The 21523-nt window shown below is 37.5% G+C and overlaps 1 protein-coding gene across 3 annotated transcripts in view; it reads left to right on the top strand.

Annotated features, from left to right (window-relative positions):
- The window catches only part of htr4 (5-hydroxytryptamine receptor 4), a 73742-nt gene that overhangs the window by 7186 nt on the left and 45033 nt on the right, over positions 1 to 21523 (top strand). For all 3 annotated transcript variants that reach the window (XM_027136006.2, XM_027136007.2, XM_027136008.2), the window contains 2 exons: positions 12247 to 12328; positions 19503 to 19616. In XM_027136006.2, the coding sequence (XP_026991807.1) occupies positions 12247 to 12328; positions 19503 to 19616 (196 nt within the window). The remainder of the gene's footprint in view (positions 1 to 12246; positions 12329 to 19502; positions 19617 to 21523) is intronic.

Below are 21523 nucleotides of genomic sequence, written 5' to 3'. Positions count from 1 at the left end.
AGCAGTGGGCAGCCATTTATTCTGCGGCGCCCGGGGAGCAGTTGGGGGGTTTGGTGCCTTGTTCAAGGGCACCTCAGTCGCGGCCGGCCAGAGACTTGAACCCACAACCAGTCAGACTCCCTAACCATTAGGCCACGACTTGCCTATTGTGCTGTATGAAGATGATGGATTCAGAATCCTCAAAACACTTAGATAAACTATTATTGATTACATTTTTACTGACCTCATCATTTAGCTCTTATTTAATAGTATCAGGCTTATGGGATGCAGTGTGTTTTTACAGTGTTATTGTACAGGCTTTTCATGCCTTCAGATTAATACTTATTTTGGAAACACATCAGGGTAAAATTGTTAACTTCATTCAGTTAACAGTCGCTTGTATTTACTACTAGAAAATTGGATTATATGTATGGTTTGTATTAAAAGCAATTGTTGGATCGAATCTACATATAATGGAAAATCAATGTAAACAAACATGCTAAATCAATACATTGGGAGTGTGATATTGATTTCACCTTGAGTTGTTTGCTTTAAGTTAAGCGTGAGAAAATGTCTCCAGGTGCTTGGTAAAACACTCTATTATTTCTTCCCTCTGAAAACAAGTGCCTCAGTTTAAAACTGTTCCCTCCAAAAATTCTATTTATTTAGTTTTGCTTATAGCAGAAATCAAAAAACAGTATTGTAAAGTGAGCTGTCCAGTCCTATCGTGTAGCTAGACAACAGAAGCTTGCTGTTCTGCCTCCTGATATGAGTGCCTACAAGATGAAAAAACACACTCCTGGTGCTGTCAGTTTTCCCTGTGGACAGAAAACAAGCCCAGGAACAGAGTATTTGTGCTCTCCAGGGCCTGCATAATACTCAAGGGACCTTGCCACTGATTTATACCGCTCTCCTCTCCAAATCTTGTCTGGGGAACGATACAGTTTATGCGTCCTGGAATGTTAAAATGTTCTTTAGTTTACAGTCTAGATTGATTGGTGCTGGCCAATGTAAATGTAAATGAGGGAGACACGTTAAACGATTGGGTAACTGGTCTCTTGAGTTTGACTGATACAGAGCAGGGTATCTGGCTTTTGCCCAATAATTCATCTGACTTCTGCCCAATAATTTATAAATACATTCAATAAATAAAGTTAAAAGCATCCTTCTTTTCATCAGCTGTACAAGCAGTGTGTGTTTTACTCTTGTGCTTTTCAAAACTAATAGTCCTCAATAGATGACAAGTCAAAACAGTTATACCACCGACATTAATACTGACATTTATTCAGAAATCAGCCAGCATAAAAACATTAGATCAGAGATCAGCCAGTCTAAACTCCCTCAAATTGGTCAGCTGCAAATTCCCACCCACCAGACAGTTTTCTCCAATCACACTATAGCTACCAACCAGGGAAGGTGAAGGCTACCACATGCTTCCTCCGACATGTTAAGCAAGCCAACCACATCTTTTTCAAATTGCTGCTCATGCTGCATCACATGGCAGTATAACACACTCAGAGGAATGCCCTATCTGCTTTTATTGGCATAAATGGACTTGTGGACCCCCTTAATTGCCCAATGTTGCTGTGCAGAGAGCACACCCAGTTTTGCTCATGACCTCAAAACCATAGATGGCCATAGACAAAAAGGCAAACATTTGTTGCTACACCTGGGAGTAATTTCAACATTGTTGAACTGATATCTTAACAAGTCTAGCATAATAATATAAAGTAGGTACTTCCTGTATGTTTTCAGACCATCAGTAAAACCAAAAACAGTATTCCTGCTTTTTAGGCTCCTAAAAAAACAATTCACATAGTTTTTCTACTACGGACAAGTTACTTTTAAACAGCCTATATATGCTTAATACAGAAATTCTTGCAGAAAGACACACAGTTAATCAGCTAATCTAATACAGGGGATGTGGTAGCTCAGTGGTTAAGGTGTTGGACTAATGATTGGAAGGTCGTGCATTCAAATCCCAGGGCCACCAAGCTGCCATTCCTTGGCCCCTGAGCAAGGCCCTTAATCCTCAGTTGCTTAGCTGTATAAATGAGATAAATGTAAGTTATGCATAAAGCCGCATGCTAAACGCCACAAGTGCAATACAACTGCAGTTGCTGAAAAGTAAACAGCTACAACAAATCTGTTTATTTATTTTTAAACTACATAATCCTTTCCAAGGAATAAGCTTTTTTTTCTGATCTACCCCAGGCTAAAAGCCCTCACACCTCACCACTGGCATGTCTATGCCAGGCCTCAAATGCCCATGCCCATAAACCTAATGCTTTAATAACCCAGCCATTTCTTCAATTCCCCTATTTTTCCTTCAGATTATTAAACATAGTTGCAGCTACATTAGCAAAGTATTTACTACTAAATAAGTTATGGTATAAATGGCTTCCCATTTAAAGCATTTTCCATTATACTAACCAAAAACTGGGTAATGCTTACACAGCCAGAAATATAGCAGACCTAGAGGGTAATTAGGAGCCTCCACAACACAAAAACAGCATATTTATTCATGACAAAAACATATTACACTCCACAGAGGTTGAAATACTTGATCCTTCCTGGGCCAATACGATGAGTATCTAAGGCATAAATCTTCAAATGTTTGGGATTCATTGTGAACTGCATGTCCGGACACTTAACAATTGTCATGACCTTCAGGTTCTTCTCTGCTCAGGGGTCTGTAAGAGTGGACAGGATGTTTGCTCCTGTTTTGCTGCTGAGCTTGTAATTTAACTGCACTTGACCCTAAGCATACAAAAAGTTTTTAGATTTCAAAGTCAGCTATTCTTTTATTCATCCTGAATAAAACTCCTGAATATTTTTCATCTATGTTACCTCAGTAGAATGTAATGAGTTGCAACCGAAAATCTCTAAAAAATTATTCAGAAATTGGCCCCAAATCTCATCTTATGCTGACAGTGGGAGTCCCTTTCCCATCCTGTGCACCTAATTGAAAAAAATCAGATTAATTAACTTTTATTTGTTTTCAGTTCAGGGGCAGAAGGTAGTGTTGGCACTTTATAGCTCCCAATAGCCATTAAGTGGGTTAGCTAAAATTAATTGCCTGTAGGTATGAGTGAGTGTGTGAATGTGCGTGCTCGGTAGCTTGTGATAAACAGACATCAAGGCTGTAATCTCACATCATGCCCATGTATGATTTTCTTTGATATTTTAATCACTCAATATATGTTTCTGTATATTTCTGGATCCTATATACACGTATTTACCATTTTATGAAACAATAATAAGGTTCCAGTAAATAGACTAGAATATCCTACTTGTACTTCTCTGTTCACAACTACTGTAGTACTTTTCTGAATTTGTACTGTACTGGGGATTTTTTTTTTTCATATTTTATTTCATGAATATTTGATATTTAGACGTCAGCTGGTGAAACAAAAAGGTACAATAGAAACATGACAACAACAAAGAAGGCAGAAAAATTCAATTAATTTCCTATGTTACTCAGGCCTCAAACTAAGAGCTCTTATTTATGTTTTTTCTTTTTTTTTTTCTTTAAATGTGAAGGTTCAAAACTATAAATAAGGTTCTTGTCGTGCGTTTCTCTTTGTTCATGCATGAGGACACAAATTACAAAAAGCTTAGGGGCACAAATCATAAAAATGTCACCGCTGCGACTATACATAGTGCAATCGATAAAATGTTTCATTGCTTATTTTAATCTCATCTGTATCTCAGTGCTTTCTATTCATTGTAATTACAATCTGTGAAGCACTTTGTAAACTTGTTTTCTATGAAGTGCAAAATAAATGAAATTATTGTAATGATACTCGTTAATTGCATTTCCTAATTCCACCAAATCCGATTTGAGACTTAACAGCTGCATACCTACATTTCCTACTGCGAGCACTTGACTGTCCATCCTCACTATTGTTTGCGTCTTCCTACTTCCTACTCATTAAAGAAAAATGCACCAACTCTGTTGCTCTAAGCTTTTGAGCTAGAGCCATCCAAAGAAAAGATTCAACCGTTTAACCTCAAGAACAGCATACCAATGGTATTCATCTGTCAAAAACCCATTTCTTTAATCGATCTCTTACTCCTTTGATCAGTTCATCCTTTCTCCCATAGAAACCCATAGATTTAATTACCATGTAAGCTACATCCAGCAGGTTTCTTCTATCCACCTTGTGAATAGTTTTACCTGTATCACTTGACTGAATTTTGTTGATTGTGCCTTGAAAGATATTATACCTTACTTGTAATGAGCTTTGGATTATCAGGCGGGGGTTTGTTCACAGATACTGGAAAGTTGAAAATTGGGAAAACATCACCTGGGCTTTTTCTAAATACAGTTCCTGTGAGCCTCACTGTAGCCTCAGATTCCAGTTCTTGGTTGACAGGAGTGAAATCTGGTGTGGTATTATGCTGTCGTAGCCCATACGCCTCCAGATTTGACATGCTGATGCTTTTCTGCTCAATACAGTTATAAAGAGTGGTTATTTGAATTACTTTAACTTTCCTGTCAGCTTGAACCAGTTTGGCCATTCTCCCCAGACTTTTCTCATCAGCAAGGTGTTTCCATCTGCACTGGAGGTTTTTCTCACAATTCTATGTACACTTTAGAGACTGTTGAGCATGGAAAGCCCTGAAAATCTGTTGTTTTCAAAACATTGAAAACCAACCCATCTGCCACCATCCACCATGCTATGGTCAAAGTCAACAATATGATATTTCTTCCCCATTCTGATGTTTGATGTGAATATTAACTGAAGATAAAAGAGCAGTATGTGGTAACTTGGCTGATAGATAAGATAACATCTCCCTCTTTCCATTCTTTTACTCCAAATACCATATATACTGCACCACAGATGAGTTACAGGTACAATGAGCCCTCAGACTTTAACACCAAAAAGGCTAACTGTGCTCCAACAGCAATCCTTGTAAATCACTTTGTGGCAGTCTGAATTCCTCTGCTTTGCAAAATCCAAAAGCTCTCCAACTGACCCTTAGTCTAAGAGTGCATGAAACCCAGACAGCAAACTGTGAACTATTTATTCTGTGGAAAGGCCAGTAAGAAATCACCAAAATTTACCCTGGCGTGGTGGAATAAGCATTTTACTGCTCTATTAAATGGCCATTTGTCCTCTTCACTAGCTCATACCACATCAGGTGAAAAAAAAACTGCCATAATTGCACTATGCAAACAGATTTCACCAAACTTTTGTTTACCATCCTGACTGATATTTAGTTAGTTCAGTAGGACGCTCAATCTATAAAGGTTTAGATTGGCCTGGTGGCTTAGTTGTTAGCACATTTGCCTCACACCTTCAGGGTTGGGGGTTCGATTCCCGCCTCCGATTTGTGTGTGTGGAGTTTGCATGTTCTCCCCATGCCTCGGGGGTTTCCTCCGGGTACTCCGGTTTCCTCCCCCGGTCCAAAGACATGCATGGTAGGTTGAATGGCATCTCTGGAAAAATTGTCTGTAGTGTGTGAGTGTGTGAGTGAATGAGTGTGTGTGTGTGCCCTGCGATGGGTTGGCACTCCGTCCAGGGTGTATCCTGCCTTGATGCCCAATGACGCCTGAGATAGGCACAGGCTCCCCGTGACCCGAGAAGTTCGGATAAGCGGTAGTGAATGAATGAATGAATGAATGAATGAATGAACTGTTTAGATTGTGTTAATAGCTTGATCCAAATACAAATGCTAATTTAAAACCCATATTTTATCTGCAAAAACAAACTTACCGTTTCTAGTAAAGCAATATTAGTATGAAATAAATAATCTAATAAACAAACAAACAAACAAACAAACAAACAAATAAATAGATGCACCTTAGGGCTGGACAATATAATGATAAAACATGACAAAATACTGAGATATCCTGGGTATTGTGATATATTTTTACTTTCTTATACTGTATATTGAATGCTTTTTTATTAACACCAAAATGAATGGAGAATGGAGCAGATTTGATTTTCATTTTACTGCATCTTTAATTTTTTTATGTTTCTTCGCAGATTTCCCCCTCTGTACCCCTTTGTTTTTAATGGATGTTAATGAACATAAATATTGGGATTGTTACATGATGGTAGTGAATGGTATCGAATAATGTACTAAGGTTTACTAACTATATGAATATTAAACTAAGTACAATTACTGTTTTGTATGTTTTATTCCACTCATACTGTTATTGATTTATACCATTATTTTGAATTAGTTTTTACACAGAGAGACTCTGGGTGACATTAAATGAGGGGAGCAGTGGAAATGTTGGTATCAACTTGTGCTGAGGCAAGCTTTTGAAAATGGACACCAAAACAACCTTAATTGAATAAACCAGGGCTAACTGTGCTGTGAACCTCTGCTCTGGTGTTTTAAATCGAGTTTGTTCTGGAATCGGGGTGCGGGATCAATGCTTTTTCTCACTTTCCACACACTGAACTGCTCAGATATCAAGGGCCCTACTGATAATGTTCAGTGTTATGGTTAATATTTATATATATACTAGCATAACAGTATATATTGCTTTGTGTTCAGTGACATTCATCGTATGAGTTTGATGTGAACTAAAAAGCAAGATGACAAGTTAATGACTTAATAACTTGAAACTATGTAGTATGTATCAACTGTGAAAGGAAAAGAAGTATAAGTAGTATCACTGACTGAAACTGTTTCACTACTTCACCACTGCCCTAAGCATGAGTCTTAAAACCATGTTCAGACATTTTCAATTCATTATGTACTGTCTACCAATTATCTTGGTCAAAGTTGCACAAGATAAAGTTTTATGTGTGTAACAGGAAGAAAATCCGGATATAGCAGCGTATAATTCAATACACTGGTAGCTAATAAGCACGATTCAAACAAATGGTTAAAATTTCAAATTTGGAATATTACTCACGTCAACACACGTTAGAACATGAGGCCTACAAGTTCCCCTACTCGAGAGTCCTGTTTTATCTGTAACATGCACCACCATATACAGCATACTCATACATTATATTGTGAATTGACGAAGTGATGAAGCCACTGTGTGCTGTATAACACAGTCCAGTTAACCAATAAAGAAATTCTTTGCCAGCCTTATTTATTATCGAATTTAATCAATGTTTTCGATGAGTTGTTTTTGCTTAGTAGCCCTGATTGTGTGCCTTATGAAGCTTAATAACTTTTTGGAAGAATTTTGTATTTCTAAATCATAAGCAGTGCAACACAAGGTGCATTATTTTGCATATATATATATATATATATAGTTTTTTTTAATTGCTACAAACTGTTAAAATGTTAATGGCAGGTTCACTATGTCTTAAAAATAAATAATAAATGCATAAATGTTCACAAATAACAAGCCTCTGACTTGAAAATGATTATTTAACAGGAAATACTGTAGATCTTCAAAGTATAACTAATATAACCATTTACGCATGTCAGTGATTATGTTCCATCATGTTCCAGACATGTCTGACATGACTCTCAGTATTATTAGAGACATAAATTAGTCTGAAGCTGTTCTTATCTTGATTTGTGTGCCTAGAGAAGGAAATTTTGTTATCTGGAACAATTAATGTGTAAAGAATAAGATTTATTATGGACTAATATAATTTTCTTTTTTAATATTCAGACCCTCGTATCCTTAAGTCTACATTTTTCACTTCATTAACAGAAAAACGTTTGAATTCCTCAGAAATACAGATCATTTCAATAGTACTTTACAGAACACGTTACACTTCGACACACAGTTAACAACCGAATATAAGTTTAACCGAATAGCAATAGAAAATAAAGCTAAAGGTTTGCTGTAAGTGACTCTTGCTTGTCCAAGGGCATGTGTGTCAGCTTTCTGGTGACTGAGCTAATAGAGAGTGCACTGACAAAATACAAGTAATATTTTTTTCTATTTCTGGATGCCTCTCAGTAGGCTTCTGACGGCAGGGACAGAGTCCTTTTCATTTACAACACGTTGAAGTGCCGAGCTTTCAAGATAACACACCTTTGTCAAAGATTAATAATTCATCAGGCCAAGAGGGCCCAAGAGAACTCCCTGTTGTGTTGTTTATTTCTCTCCTAGTTGTTATGTGCATATGATTGAGGCTCTGTTCAGTCAGGGAGTCAGTATTTGATTAGTCTGTTGGCTGAAGTGGTGCGAGTGATCGAAAGAGGTTACCCAATGGATAGTAATGCAGGAGGAAACACACTGCGTGTCTTTGGACTCTGCTCCAAGCCGTACATACCACGATAGGCTGTAAAATCTATCAGCTATAAAATAACATTTATGTGAATTATGACTTTTTTATAGCATGAGATACACTAACTGAGTGAGGAAGGGAGTAAACTTTGGCACATGAAAGGGTGTGTAGAAGATGACTGACCTGCAGAGAATTACAGATGGACGTGTTAAGTCACAAGCGTGGACGCTGTTAATTTGTTGAGCCCACTTAGTCTGATGGTTTGTGGTTTACAGTTCACTCCTACTATCACAGGCTGATCAGGAAGAGTGAAAGCTGAGTACCAGAGCAGCTCAGTGCGGGATACAGTACATACTTGTGTATATACAGTAGGGAACAGTTTGCATTTCCTTTGCATCATGGTGTTAATTTCTGCCCATGAGAGGCAAACTTATGAGTAATGTTAAAAGATATGTGAAAAAAATCCCATTTTCTTCAATGAAATAAACTAAGGGACAATCACCACTATATTTATAATATATCTAACAATATTTTACTTATTTTATAATCCTATTTCAAGTTTTCACTAAAACAATTCATTCACTTATTCATGTATGATATTATGATTTATATTGCACTATTCTAACAAGTAAAAAAGATGGACTGTTGCACTGAAAATTTGGCCTTAAACGTACTTCATTAAGGTGCTCTATAATCAGGTGAATCATTATGTTTTTTGTTTTTTTCTGATAGATGTTTGATGTACTGCAGTGTATTTCAAGTGCTTTTTTATTCTTAAAGCTATTTTTTCCCCTTGTCCTTTATTTTCTGCCACTGGCAAAGGTCAGTTCTGTATTATATAACCATATGCTGAAGCACCATATTCTTGGATCACAATGCATTATGTTTCAGCACAGTAAGCAAACGCTATTTTATTTAGGAGTTATTTGGGTGATGATTAACATTGCTTTGTTGTCTATTAGGTGTCAAATATGTGGCATTAATTCCATAAGCCAAGTCTTTTGCTAATTGATGATATTAGTTCCTTGTTATGGTTTGTGCCTCAGAACTTGTGAGCTGGCCTATAGCAGTGTAATCCTTGATGCCTTCTTGAGTGAAACATGTTTCATGATCTGCAATATTAATGGAGTGGTAAATTAGTGTGACACACTCAGCAGCCCTCATCTTCATACCAGATGGAGTGGAGCGAAACGCGCCATTCACAAGCACAGGCTCTCTCTAAATATCACCCAGCCAATGGTAAGCAAGCACTAAGATCATTATTAAAGTCAACATTTGCATTTAAATTAAATGTAAAGTGCAAAGGGGTGATGGGAAATTTTGTATGGTATGTGAAAGAATACATTTTTTAAAAACAAATGATTTGAGGACCTTGATGCCCGATGACGCCTGAGATAGGCACAGGCTCCCCGTGACCCTAGAAGTTCGGATAAGCAGTAGAAAATGAATGAATGAATGAATGATTTGAGGGTTGAGTTCCACTCAGCTCTCGGAGCACAGCAGAGCATGAAACTCATCCGTGTCTCTTGCACGTCGAACAACTTTGCTTTAACAAGCAGTCTCCTCTTAAGTCTTCTGGATACTACTGACTCAAAAAGTCTTGCTTATTAAAAGGGATTTTTTCTCTGATCTCAGGTTTAAATGCTTGGCTGCTGACCTTTCGCTTTAAGGACCTCAAAGTGAAATATAAGGTGATGGAGGGTTTCAGAAATGAAACAGAATTTCTCTTTCTCTCGTTTTATTCATAAAGTAGATCAGTTAGCTGTGTGTTATGAATAAAACATAAAAACAATTGTGGAAATGCACACACACTCGCGCGCACACACACAAACACACACAGTGGATGCCTCTCAGAATGGATGGTTACAGTCAATAAAATCATGTTGCTGCTTAGTTTGTTCGCTTTTAAGTCCATGATAAAAGTGCATGATTTAAGTCTTAAATGCAGAAGGAATACTTTTAGATCATCTAGCACCTACTACACTTAAGGACTATGGTTTTGCGGTTCATCGTTAGAGAGGCTTTAAAAGGTTTTTAAAAGGTTCGAACACCCTTTCTTTCTCCAACACCAAGGCAGAAAATGGGCTATGAACCAAACACTAAGTGAAACTTCTGATCTCATAAAAGTCATGAATATTAAAATGAGCCTATTGTAGTCCCTCAGAAAGCATAGTAGAAAGAATTGTTGGTGTTATGGTCTGTTGTTTTTTTTAATCTTTTAGGATTTCCTGACTCTCATTATGTCATTAAATCGGCAGCAATTATTAGACAAATTGCGAATAATTGTTGTTTTGGGTTTTTTTTTATAATCGTTCCTTGCTCTCGTTGCTTACTTTCATACTTCCAGTACTCTTAAAAGGTCATTCCAGATACCTTGCCAATACTAAACAGAGAAAGACTAAGTCAGTTTTGCTTAGTTCTGCTCACTCCTTTAGGACTCGGGTATTGACCTTTGTGTTTTTCCTGCTCACCCCTTTTCAAGTTTACCTCACACAAGACTTTCTGATGATTAGTCTCAAGTGTCTTTTGAGCAAAGAAATTTTCAAATTCTGAGGGTTAGGCTTAACAATTTTAACAATTATATCATCCCTACATGATATCACATTGTCACAATATCCAGTGATGTTTATGCAAATTATATTGCATTACCAGTCAACCTTAAAGCACTATACATACTGTAGGGGCTCCTCAATTTTTCTCCACGATTTGCAGCAGTTCTTGACTGCACACCTAGTAAAATTATTACTCCCTCCTCTAATATCTTTAAACCTGAAATGGTAAAGAAGCTTGTTTATCGCTATATTTTTGAAATGGAAAACCTTTTGCAGGTAAAACTCGGAATCACACAAGCTTACTCACATTAATTCAAGACCAGGTTTGGGAAGCACTTTTCTACGTCACATAGTGACAATGTGGACGTTGCCGGTAGCTAATGTTATTTTGTCTACATACACTATTAAAAGTGTCTGGCCATCTGGAGAAGTCAACACTGTCTGAAGCTCCCTACTGGTGGGCTCTTGTAGAGCTTCTCTCCTCTGACTGAGTAGAGGATGATGAGCATCCCGCTGGGGTAACCATGCAGGAAACGCGCTCTCTCTCTCTCTCTCTCTCTCTCTCTCTCTCTCTCTCTCTCTCTCTCTCTCTCTCTCTCTCTCTCTCTCTCTCTCTCTCTCTCTCTCTCTCTCCTTCTTCCTGTCTGTAATGTGAGAGGGTGGAGGGAGAACAGGAGACAGGGGGTAATTGAGCATTTGCTATTTGCTCCTCTCCCCATGTGGATCTCCGTGTTTCAGTGATGACCAATACATTTATTGCACTTGCAAATCTCCTGGCTGCAAATGTAACAAGAAAGCCTTGAGGCACTTGGTATGAGAAGTTGCAGTGTTCTTTTTGCTAATGTGGATCAGGCAGGACCCCTGCTAAGTGCATACCTCTGGGCTTGGGTATGAAACCTGATATGCATTTTAAAAATAGCAGCCTGCCAGTTGATTCCACTCCATTGATTTAAAGGATCAATTTCAACACATTACATAATGGATCTTGGTTGATGGAGGTTCCTTTCCCATTCTTCTTAGTACAGTTATTAAGCTCATGCATATGCTTTGAATTAGCTATTGGCATTTTTGTAGCACAGTTTATTCTGAACTTTGTCCTACAGATCATTTCAAACTTTACACCCAATGCTTATCCCCTGCAAAATATTTTACACCTATGTTTTATATAAAGTAAAAACTCTTTTTTTTTATTTACGTCTCATATGTTGCTGCTTTAATACTAGCCTTTTAAATATTAGCCTTTTCCAAGTATTAGTCATTCTGTCTTCTTTTTAATGTGACATTCATTTTTCACAGGCATAAGAAAAATATTATTCTTTTATACACCCACAGTTCAGTTCATTTAATCAATGCACCATTTCTAAAATATAATTATTTCCTTATTCAGAGGTGATAATGCACATACAGTAAGCGTTCCTTTATGTGAGTTAAGTAGGATTAATTGAACAGCAAATTACAGTCTATAGTTTCTCAGAAGCTGTCTCTTTGTTGCTGTATGTCTGTCGTCTGTATCGGTATTAGATTAATGTCCATGACTCCTTACTTTACAGAGACGCTGTTCTTCTATGGGTACATGAATCTGAGTTCCAGCGGCCAGATGCCTGTGATGGAGGAAGTCGATACGAACGAGAGGTTAGAAACCTATTACTATTACTGTGTGTTTTAATATGTATGCTGTACCTCTGGCACGTGTAGAAATGATTCTGATTCATACGTTTTAAAGTTAATGTTGTCATGTTCATTATTAATGGTGCATGATTGTGCATTTTTAATGCTTGCTCCTCACCTTGGTGACCTGCTTTGTTAAAGGAGAAGAAGAATCGATCCACTTCCTCTGTTATGGATGTAATAGAGTGATTTTGAGCATAGGAGCATTTTGAGCATAGGAGCATTGAGCTCATTTTTCAGCAGAGGAAACGTGGCCTTCCTCTCCTGGCATCAACTTTCGCACCTGCTCTATCTGATTATTGCTCACCCAAATGAACCATAAGGATACTGTGACAATGTTCATGCTTCAATGAACTAGAAGTTATAAATAGCAGCAAACAGGCATAGAAGTGACCTTTACTGTTTACTGAACTTGGACTAAGGTTTAAGCATTTCTATAATGTTACGCTGCAGCTGGCAGTGTGATTGTGGTCTTGGAACGTTGTTGCGGGCGTTCTAGCTAATTTGTGTGAAATAAACCCATGCATTCCAAAAACCGAAGCAAAACAAGGCATTCATTCAGGTCTCTCAATGTGTGAGTCCCTCCTTGGTTGCACAGTGAGGTTGAATAGTTCAGGCAGCTGTCTGGTTCTGTGTGAATGGTTATTCCAGTGTGTCTAAAAAAGCTGTCAAAATCCCCATTGATAAAACACAGGAAGCCTGGGTTCAGATCATGATTATCATCTCAGACTGCTCCTCCGAGTGCTGCGCTCAGTCTTGGATTGTGCCTTTTTTCCTTTTCTTTACATTTCCACTTACATCGCTGAGCGTGGCCCGTAGCGTCACTGCCTGATATCACACTAAGCCACATTTTCTACCGTTTGTTATACTTTATGCTTATCAGAAGAGATTTGTTGTCTCTCAAAACAGTATTCATGGAGTTGTAGAAAAAACAGACAACTTATGTGTACTTTGGGGCAAATAACAAACAGCTTATATGCAGTTTGGGGCAATGATGGTTTTAGCAGCATAGTTATAGTCATTTAATTAGATATTCAGTTAAATTAAATCCTGTGATCCATGTCAAAGGAATACCAGCAGAATACGAATCTCTTCATTCAGATCTTTCTCTCATACATGCTGAAATGAATCATGTAGCGTAGCTTGGTCTTGAGGCTGGCGGTGAAACCAGTGCAGTGGATGAAATCTGAACTGTTGTTGGTCAGTGCAATGACAATAAAGGAAGAAGTGGTCAAAGCTGTGTTTATCAGCTGTAATATGTGCTATTACTGACATTTTAAGGCTTAAGGATTGTCGAAACTAGTGATCGACCTTGTTCTTACATTCACTATGTGTAAGTAATAATTTTAATTAAATTAACCTGCTGATTATGTGTTTATATTTTTGTGCCTCAATCAATCGCAGGAATATCTGAATGATTATCTGTCTGGCCCCATTATTGAAAATGCTTTTAATACAAAAACTGTGACTTTGAATTAAAAATTCTGAAGACTGAAGTCAAGGTTAAGGTTAGATTTAGATGTAGCATAGCATTAATTAGATGCATTAATAATCATGTCAGCGGAAGGTCCTCACAAGGATGTTTAGAAAAATGTGTGTGTATGTGTCTGTGTGTGCTGTGAGTGTAAAAATGATGCAAAAACATGAATGTGTTCCAGACAGTACAGCTCACAGTATGTCCTGGCACAGGACATGTTGTAGAAATTGGGTAATTGGGGAATCATCTCAGGTAGTTACATGGGCTTAAAAAATCTGTTCTAAAATAACCCTCAGTGTGATGTGCTCAAGACAAAAGACTGGAGACAGTAGAAAAAAAATTACTGACAAGTTTGTAATACAGTATTCCTGGGTCTGTTCTGTTAGTATTGAAGTGATAATAAAAACTAAAAATAAATAGATACATAAATACATAAAAAGTATGGACTCATAATGGTATTCATTTACATTATAGTCGGATCTTTTCTCAGAGCCGTTCTGTTGTAGAATTCAAAAGCTGTGGCACAATACGCTTTATCTCTTTCTAGTGATGAAGAAGAGATAATCCTTTGAGATGAGAATTACTTAATAGAAAATACCTGTAAATCAGTATCTAAAGACTATTTTAAGTTCTGTCCTATCTCTTTGTCAAAAGAACATATTATACCTGAATGATGAGACTTAAAGATAAAGTTGATAAAGTTTTAATAGATTCATGCATTATAATATTGACATGCATTTTCTATGCTATTACACGCTATTGCCGCTCAGCACTTAAAATAAACACGATAAGAATATTGTATAGGGAAGATATATGGTATGGAATAGGTGTATGGTAGAGAAGATAAGGGTAATTGAGTGCTATACACACACACACACACACACACACACACACACACACACACACACACACACACACACACACATAAACACAGAGTATCTGTGGATTGATTACATGCCACGTGCCCATACATATACACACTCCTTTACACTGATTTACTTGAATTTCAACACAGATGTAAACATTTTTTCATCAAGGCTAAAGTTTACAGGAAGCTGAACATAAGTGATGTAAGCAGCATGCTAATGATATACTCGAATCCTGCAAAACAATCAGCCATTTAGAATCTTTTAAACATGTATTTACAGTAAATCCATGCCAGACTTCCATTGAAGCCCTGGCGAGATTTTAGCATTAAAGACCTGTTTATTTCCTGGGACAGAAACGTGCCTGTAAATTCTACATGTGCAGACAACCTGATCATCCCCAGGTGCATGTTATTATCATATTTCCAAATTAATTGCAATCTGTGTACCGGGATCAGGCAAAAGCACGGAGGATAATTGTCAGGAAATGGATTTATGATTGTTCGAGTTGTATGAAGTCAGTTGATGGACATTTTGTTTCCATGAGGCAGCCGAGTGTTCATATGCAAATGAAACTGGAGATTATGGAGCGCCTCGGATGTGTGGGAACAAGTCAAAGTATTTCCTTGCTTTTCAGAATGTGAACTCCATTTCCTTTCTATTCTTTCTTCTGCCTGACTTATTTTCCTTATTTATTCTCTGAAAATGTGGCATGTACAGCAAATAGCTCACTGCCGTTTGGAAGACACTAATGTCTTTCCGATAAACGCACAGCCTGATTTATACATATAGTTATCTAAACACTGCACATGTTGATTGAGTGGAAAGCTATAGAGACAGTTGGCAAATTAAAGGAAAATATAGTGGCTCTGTTATGCTGTGGAGGAAAATTTTCTCTCATGTCTTGGGTCCATGTTTGGTCTTAGAGGGAAGCGTCACTGCAAATCAAAGTTCTTCTGACCTAAAGAACTTTCAGGGTAACCCCATCCAATCTGGATGGAAATAATATGCAATAAGCATATACTATGCTCCCCAGACCTTAACCAAATTTGAGAGATTTTAGGGCAACATTTAGATGGCAGTCGTCACCATCATCAGAACATAAACTGAGGGGAAATTTTTATCTTAATTTTTACTTTTTTGCCAGAGACCTTTCAAATCTGTGCCTAGGCACAGTGAAGTTGGTTTGGAAGTTGGTGATGGCCCAGCAGTTTTTCATTTAATACACCCTATCAACATGGAGGGGGAAGTCATGGCCTAATGGTTAGAGAGTTTGACTCCTAACCCTAAGGTTGTGGGTTTGAGTTTCGGGCTAGCAATACCACGACTGAGGTAACCTTGAGCAAGGCACCGAATCCCCCACAACTGCTCCCAGGGCACCGCAGTATAAATGATTGCCCACTGCTCTGGGTGTGTGTTCACGGTGTGTGTGTGTGTGTGTTCACTGCTGTGTGTGTGTACTTTGGATGGGTTAAATACGTTCTGAGTATGGGTCACCCTACTTAGCTGTATGTCACGTCACTTTCATGATCTTTTATGCTTGTACTGTTCCCCACTGAGTCTAGATTCTTATTGAGTTTGAAAGATTCAAGGAAATTCATTCTAAAGCACCAAAGATATAAACCTGATTAGGTATAACTGTAATTCCCCCATTTATAATATGAGAACTGTTACAGCTTTGAGAGTTTGAGCACTAAATTATATAGAAAACTGTCGTTCACAGTGTTGAGTTTACTTTTAATATATGTGTCTTCTGTTTAGTAATTTAGTTTCACCTGGGCTTTCAGCTAGGATTTTACAGGAAGCCTCTTCCTTTTGCATAATATCTGAATATTTTACACCATGGGTTCTCAAATGTTTTATAGCCATGGTCCACTTTACTGCTGATATAAATTCCATGAACAGTGCACATGATTTTAAACATGTACAGTAATATTCTTTACCTCTGACAGAACACAATATGTAAAGTCTTACATATTTTTAAACTATGCATGTTTTAATTACTATCATTCAATTCAACTGACAACTTGTTGATATTTATGAGAATTTATATAATAACCAAAAATGGACTTATTATAATTTTACATCCTTCTCTGTACCGTCTGAGCATCTGGCGCTGCTCGGTTGGATCCACCTCCTCCTAGGGTTCAAGTCTTCTTGCATTAAGGCTCATATCTGTGCAGGCACTCGGGTGATGGAATGAACTTTCCTGGCTGTACAAACAGCTGAATCACTAGTTATCTTGAAGACTAAACACCATCTCTTCACCCAGCATTGAATTATTATTTTGAATTAGTGCCGTGTTTTCTTTTCATACTCTTTGGCCCAACAGGCTTTTAAGACTGATGGTATCCTTAGTCCCTGACCTAGTGAACTAGCATTGAACAACACATCTCCACATGACCATTTCATTGATGACATGGTTGATCAAAATTATATAGTTTGCTCTACACTTATCAGCCCACTTGTCAAAAAGGACACATGAATAAACGGGTATAAGGATAAATTATTCATCAGTCATTTGGAATTGCAGATAAAACCCTTTGCTCCCTAATCAACACATTTGTTCTTCTTGTGTAGGCAGTTAAAAGAGAAAAACATGATACATGACCTCATTTTAATGTTGAGATTGCAACCAGGCAGACAATAGAATGATTTCTGTGCAATTAAGGTCAAGATTTCTCTCACCTTTTCTAAGAGTTAAGTGTCAGTTTATTATTCTCATCTCTAGTTTCTGTATGACGAACTCATACTCAGTTTATTCCCTGTTAGGCAGAACTTTTACTACAGTTTGAATTATCTGACACAACGTTACAGGCAGACTCCATTACTGTAAATAAAAGTTTGAATGCAAGGCATCAGCAGCTCTGAGACTTGCTTTGGCCAATAACAGAAATCTTACAGCATCTTAAATTTCACGTAACATGTTTGTTATGTTTTATACGAATATTTAACATGCTGCTCATACTGAGTAACTTTGAACACTCATCACTCTAATAATATACAACAATAAATATATAATTATATATGAATAAAATATGTCAATTCAGTTCTTTAAAATCTTTAGCACATGTATTGTGAATTAGATACACTGAACATTTATGCTTTAAAATCACCACACAATTTTGTATTCTAATTCTATTGTATCAAAATTCTAAATTATTTATATTTTATAGCTGTTGATGATTAATGGCTTCTGCATTTTTTGTTGTCATTTTTAACACCGTTATTCACAAATCATGGAGCTCGCTTTGTCTGGAATATCCTCTGTACACTTTTAGCATCTAGCCTGTTGCCGTTGCAGCGACTCTAATGTGATTGGCATAAAGGCCACTAAATGATTAAAATGAGAAATTTGTTTTCAGCCTACTGCACAGAGCCGAGCTGCTTCGTGCCCCATCAACAATGGATCTGGTGTACTAGCTGACCCGAGGGCAGCTCACTTAAAGCTCTGATTAAGCTGCTGTGTGCCGATAACACCATCAGCTCCAGAAATCACGAGGGGTCAAAGGTTGTAGCTGTCACACCTACATGGCTGCGTCTGCCACGCAACGAGACTGTTGTTCCCACCACAGCCACAAAAAATTGGAAAGGTCACCAGGTCAGATAAAGTAGTCATCATCACATCTCAGGCATGAAAAAAGTCCAACTACACAGTGACAGGAGCTGCAACCAATCAGGAGATGGAAAGAGTTTGTGAACAAATGTGGCCTAATAATTTAGTTAAAAGGAAGATACAGGTGCGGAGTATGTGGTAGCCTAGTAGTTAAAGTGCTGGACTACCAATCAGAAGGGTGTGAATTCGATTCCCATGTCCACCAGGCTGCCACTGCTGGGCCCCTGAGCAAGGCCCTTATTGTTCAGTTGTATAAAATGAGATAGAAATGTAAGTCGCTCTGGATAAGGGCATCTGCTAAATGCTGTAAATGAGTAGTTTTATCTTTTTTTCTGCTGAACAGGTTAGGCATTTTTTTGTCGTCCGATTTGGCGGAATATACTCCCTCTTGAGTATATTCATTGCTTTGTATATTAGCTGCCATGCTATTTTGACGTGTTTGACATGCTGGCCAATAAAAAAAAATGCAGAATAGATTAAAAATGACCATCATGATGATATTCAATACTCATTTGCATAAAGTTCCCAGGTTACATCCCACACTGCATACTGCCAGACTAAATACTTTATCAGTATGATTTAAACCCAGTGATTTTGAAGACATTGGTTTGAAATCTCTCTTAAAATCTTGATTCAGCACTTGTAAGAATAATAAATCGCGCAGTGGAGAACATCACAGAATGACAAAAAGTGTTGTTCAGTTAGCATATAGTGACATTTTTCTACCAAAATCTTGACACAGCATAATATGAAAATAGTCATTTACTCTAACAGATTCAATTTATGACGAATTGCTGTATAATTTCTCAAGATTTATCATGGTTTTAAGGAGAGGGTGGTGTTGAGTTGAGAGCAGAGACTTGACTTCCTGTTTTCGTTCTTGGTGAGATTTTTCATTATTCGTCAGATGTGTGCCAACATACCTTAAACATACTCAAGGTTTCCACTTGTGGTGAAATTCTTTTATCAGGTCAATTTATCAAATCAAGCCATTTATACGGTTGCAAATATCTGATCGGTGTGTCTGCGGTTTTCATACGAATAATACAAAATAGCGGTGTCTGCATTGGACCATTAAATGTCAATCAGATCATTAAAGCTGTTTCTAATCAGACATTAGTGAGTGCCATGTTATCGATTGCTGTAAAATAAGTCCTTATCATCTCTATGTTACCACAGCAACGGCATGGCGAAGAGAGTTGCTCTCATCAGCTTCCTGTCGCTGGTCATGCTTATGAGCGTCCTGGGAAACCTACTGGTCATGGTGGCTGTCTGCAAGGACCGGCAGCTCAGGTCAGAGACCCTTATCTTATACCTTCTCTTTCTACATCTTGCTATTTCTCAAACATCTATTAACCTTAACATAAATGCATCAAAAGCATAATTTTATCTGTATACTTTTTTTATTTTGTTCTACCAGAATCACTGCATATGAATAGAAAGTATTCAATCCGATTCGGTCAAGAATAAAATGTGTTATTCATGTCAGTGTTTGTATCGGCTAATTACTTCTTCGAGACGATGAGTTTGACTTCCTCCCCCCTCAGCAGTCATTAAGTTTTGTCTGTAAAAATATAAATATTTTTAAAAAAAACATACTTTTACCTTTCCATTATTATAAAAAAAAATGCACTTAAAGAGCTTTTTTGAAAGTATCTCCATCCAAATGAAAATGTCAAAACAATTTGAAAATGCTCACATGAGCATGTCAGCTCAGTGATAGCATGTCATAAACTGTTCTGTCAAACACGACCAACGTGCATATCGAGTGTTAGACAAGGTGAACTACTGCTTAAGGTTACCCTTGAATACAAAGTCAACAAGATTCTTGCCCAAAATCTTCACTTGCAGGATAATTTGTACCGTTAGAGCAGTGGATTCAAGAGAAGTACATAATTTATATATGTATATTAAATTCAGTGTTATAACAAAGTAAAAATTAAACTGCACACATTAGCAAAAAATTAATCATAGATCACAAACTAACAAATGGTCAGCAGTCATGATAAACAAACATTCATCGCACATTCATAACACACACACACACAAACACAGTAAGTATGCAGAGGTTCACTTATATTTTCTCATCCACACAGAAAACATTAAAATACTGGTTTTAAGGCTTTGTGTTCTTATGAAAAGGAGAAAAATTATCTTTTCGGCAACAAGAAAAAAAAACTCACTGTTCATGTTCACATTCATAACTCACTGCATCAATTGCTCTAAAGTCTCAAAGCAACTTTACAGAAGTAAAGAAACATAGAATACATATTTTTAGAGTTTAAAATGAAGTTTCTATTTATCTCTTTTTACATTTATCACTATTTACTCCAGCTCTATTTTTCTTCAAAGTCACATGACCAGCAGCTCTTTCCTTTATTATGGTTAGACAGATTGACAATGCTTCTGGGATTCAGAATGCTTCATGGAGTGTCCACTAGACCCAAGAGGGCTTTGTGAGCTTTTACAGTGACAATTCTTTGCTCGAAAGAAAACGGCTGCTTGACTGGACTCTTATGGGGTTAGATATATTTTGAGCACATAATCAACAGATAAAGCGTTTGCTTTGTGTAAACTCTAGAGACTGTTGTAAATCCCAGGAGATAAGCAGTTTCTGAAATACTCACATCTGGTACTGACATCAATGCCACATGTAAAAATAACAGATTACACTTTTCCCCATTCTGAAATTTGATTACATACATTAACTGAATCTCTTGACATGTGACCACATGATTGGCTGATTGCATTATTATGGATAGTTGGAACTAATGAAATGGAAAACAAACTTCAGAGAATTATGATGAAATTAGATGAAAATCTTACATACTCTTCCTTCCTGGATCAGGTGTGCTCAGAAATGAAACACAAACACACACACAAATGCAAATTATCCAAAATGCAGCTGCACGGCTTGTTTACAACCTGCCTAAGTTCTTGCATACCACCTCGCTGCTGCCATCCCTCCAATGGCTTCCGGTAGCTGCACGAATCAGATTCAAAACACTGATGCTGGCGTACAAAGCCAAAAACGGACCAGCTCCCTCTAACCTCAAAGCCCTCATCACTCCTCACACTGCACCCCACACCCATCGATCTACCAGCACTGCTCGACTGGTTCCACCATCTCTCAGGGTAAGAGGCAAGTACACTACAAGACTCTTTTCTGTTCTGGCACCAAGGTGGTGGAATGAACTTCC

This window comes from Tachysurus fulvidraco, chromosome 17 (assembly GCF_022655615.1).
Source record: "Tachysurus fulvidraco isolate hzauxx_2018 chromosome 17, HZAU_PFXX_2.0, whole genome shotgun sequence".
Taxonomy (NCBI): domain Eukaryota; kingdom Metazoa; phylum Chordata; class Actinopteri; order Siluriformes; family Bagridae; genus Tachysurus; species Tachysurus fulvidraco.
This window is presented reverse-complemented; position numbering and strand designations above follow the sequence as displayed.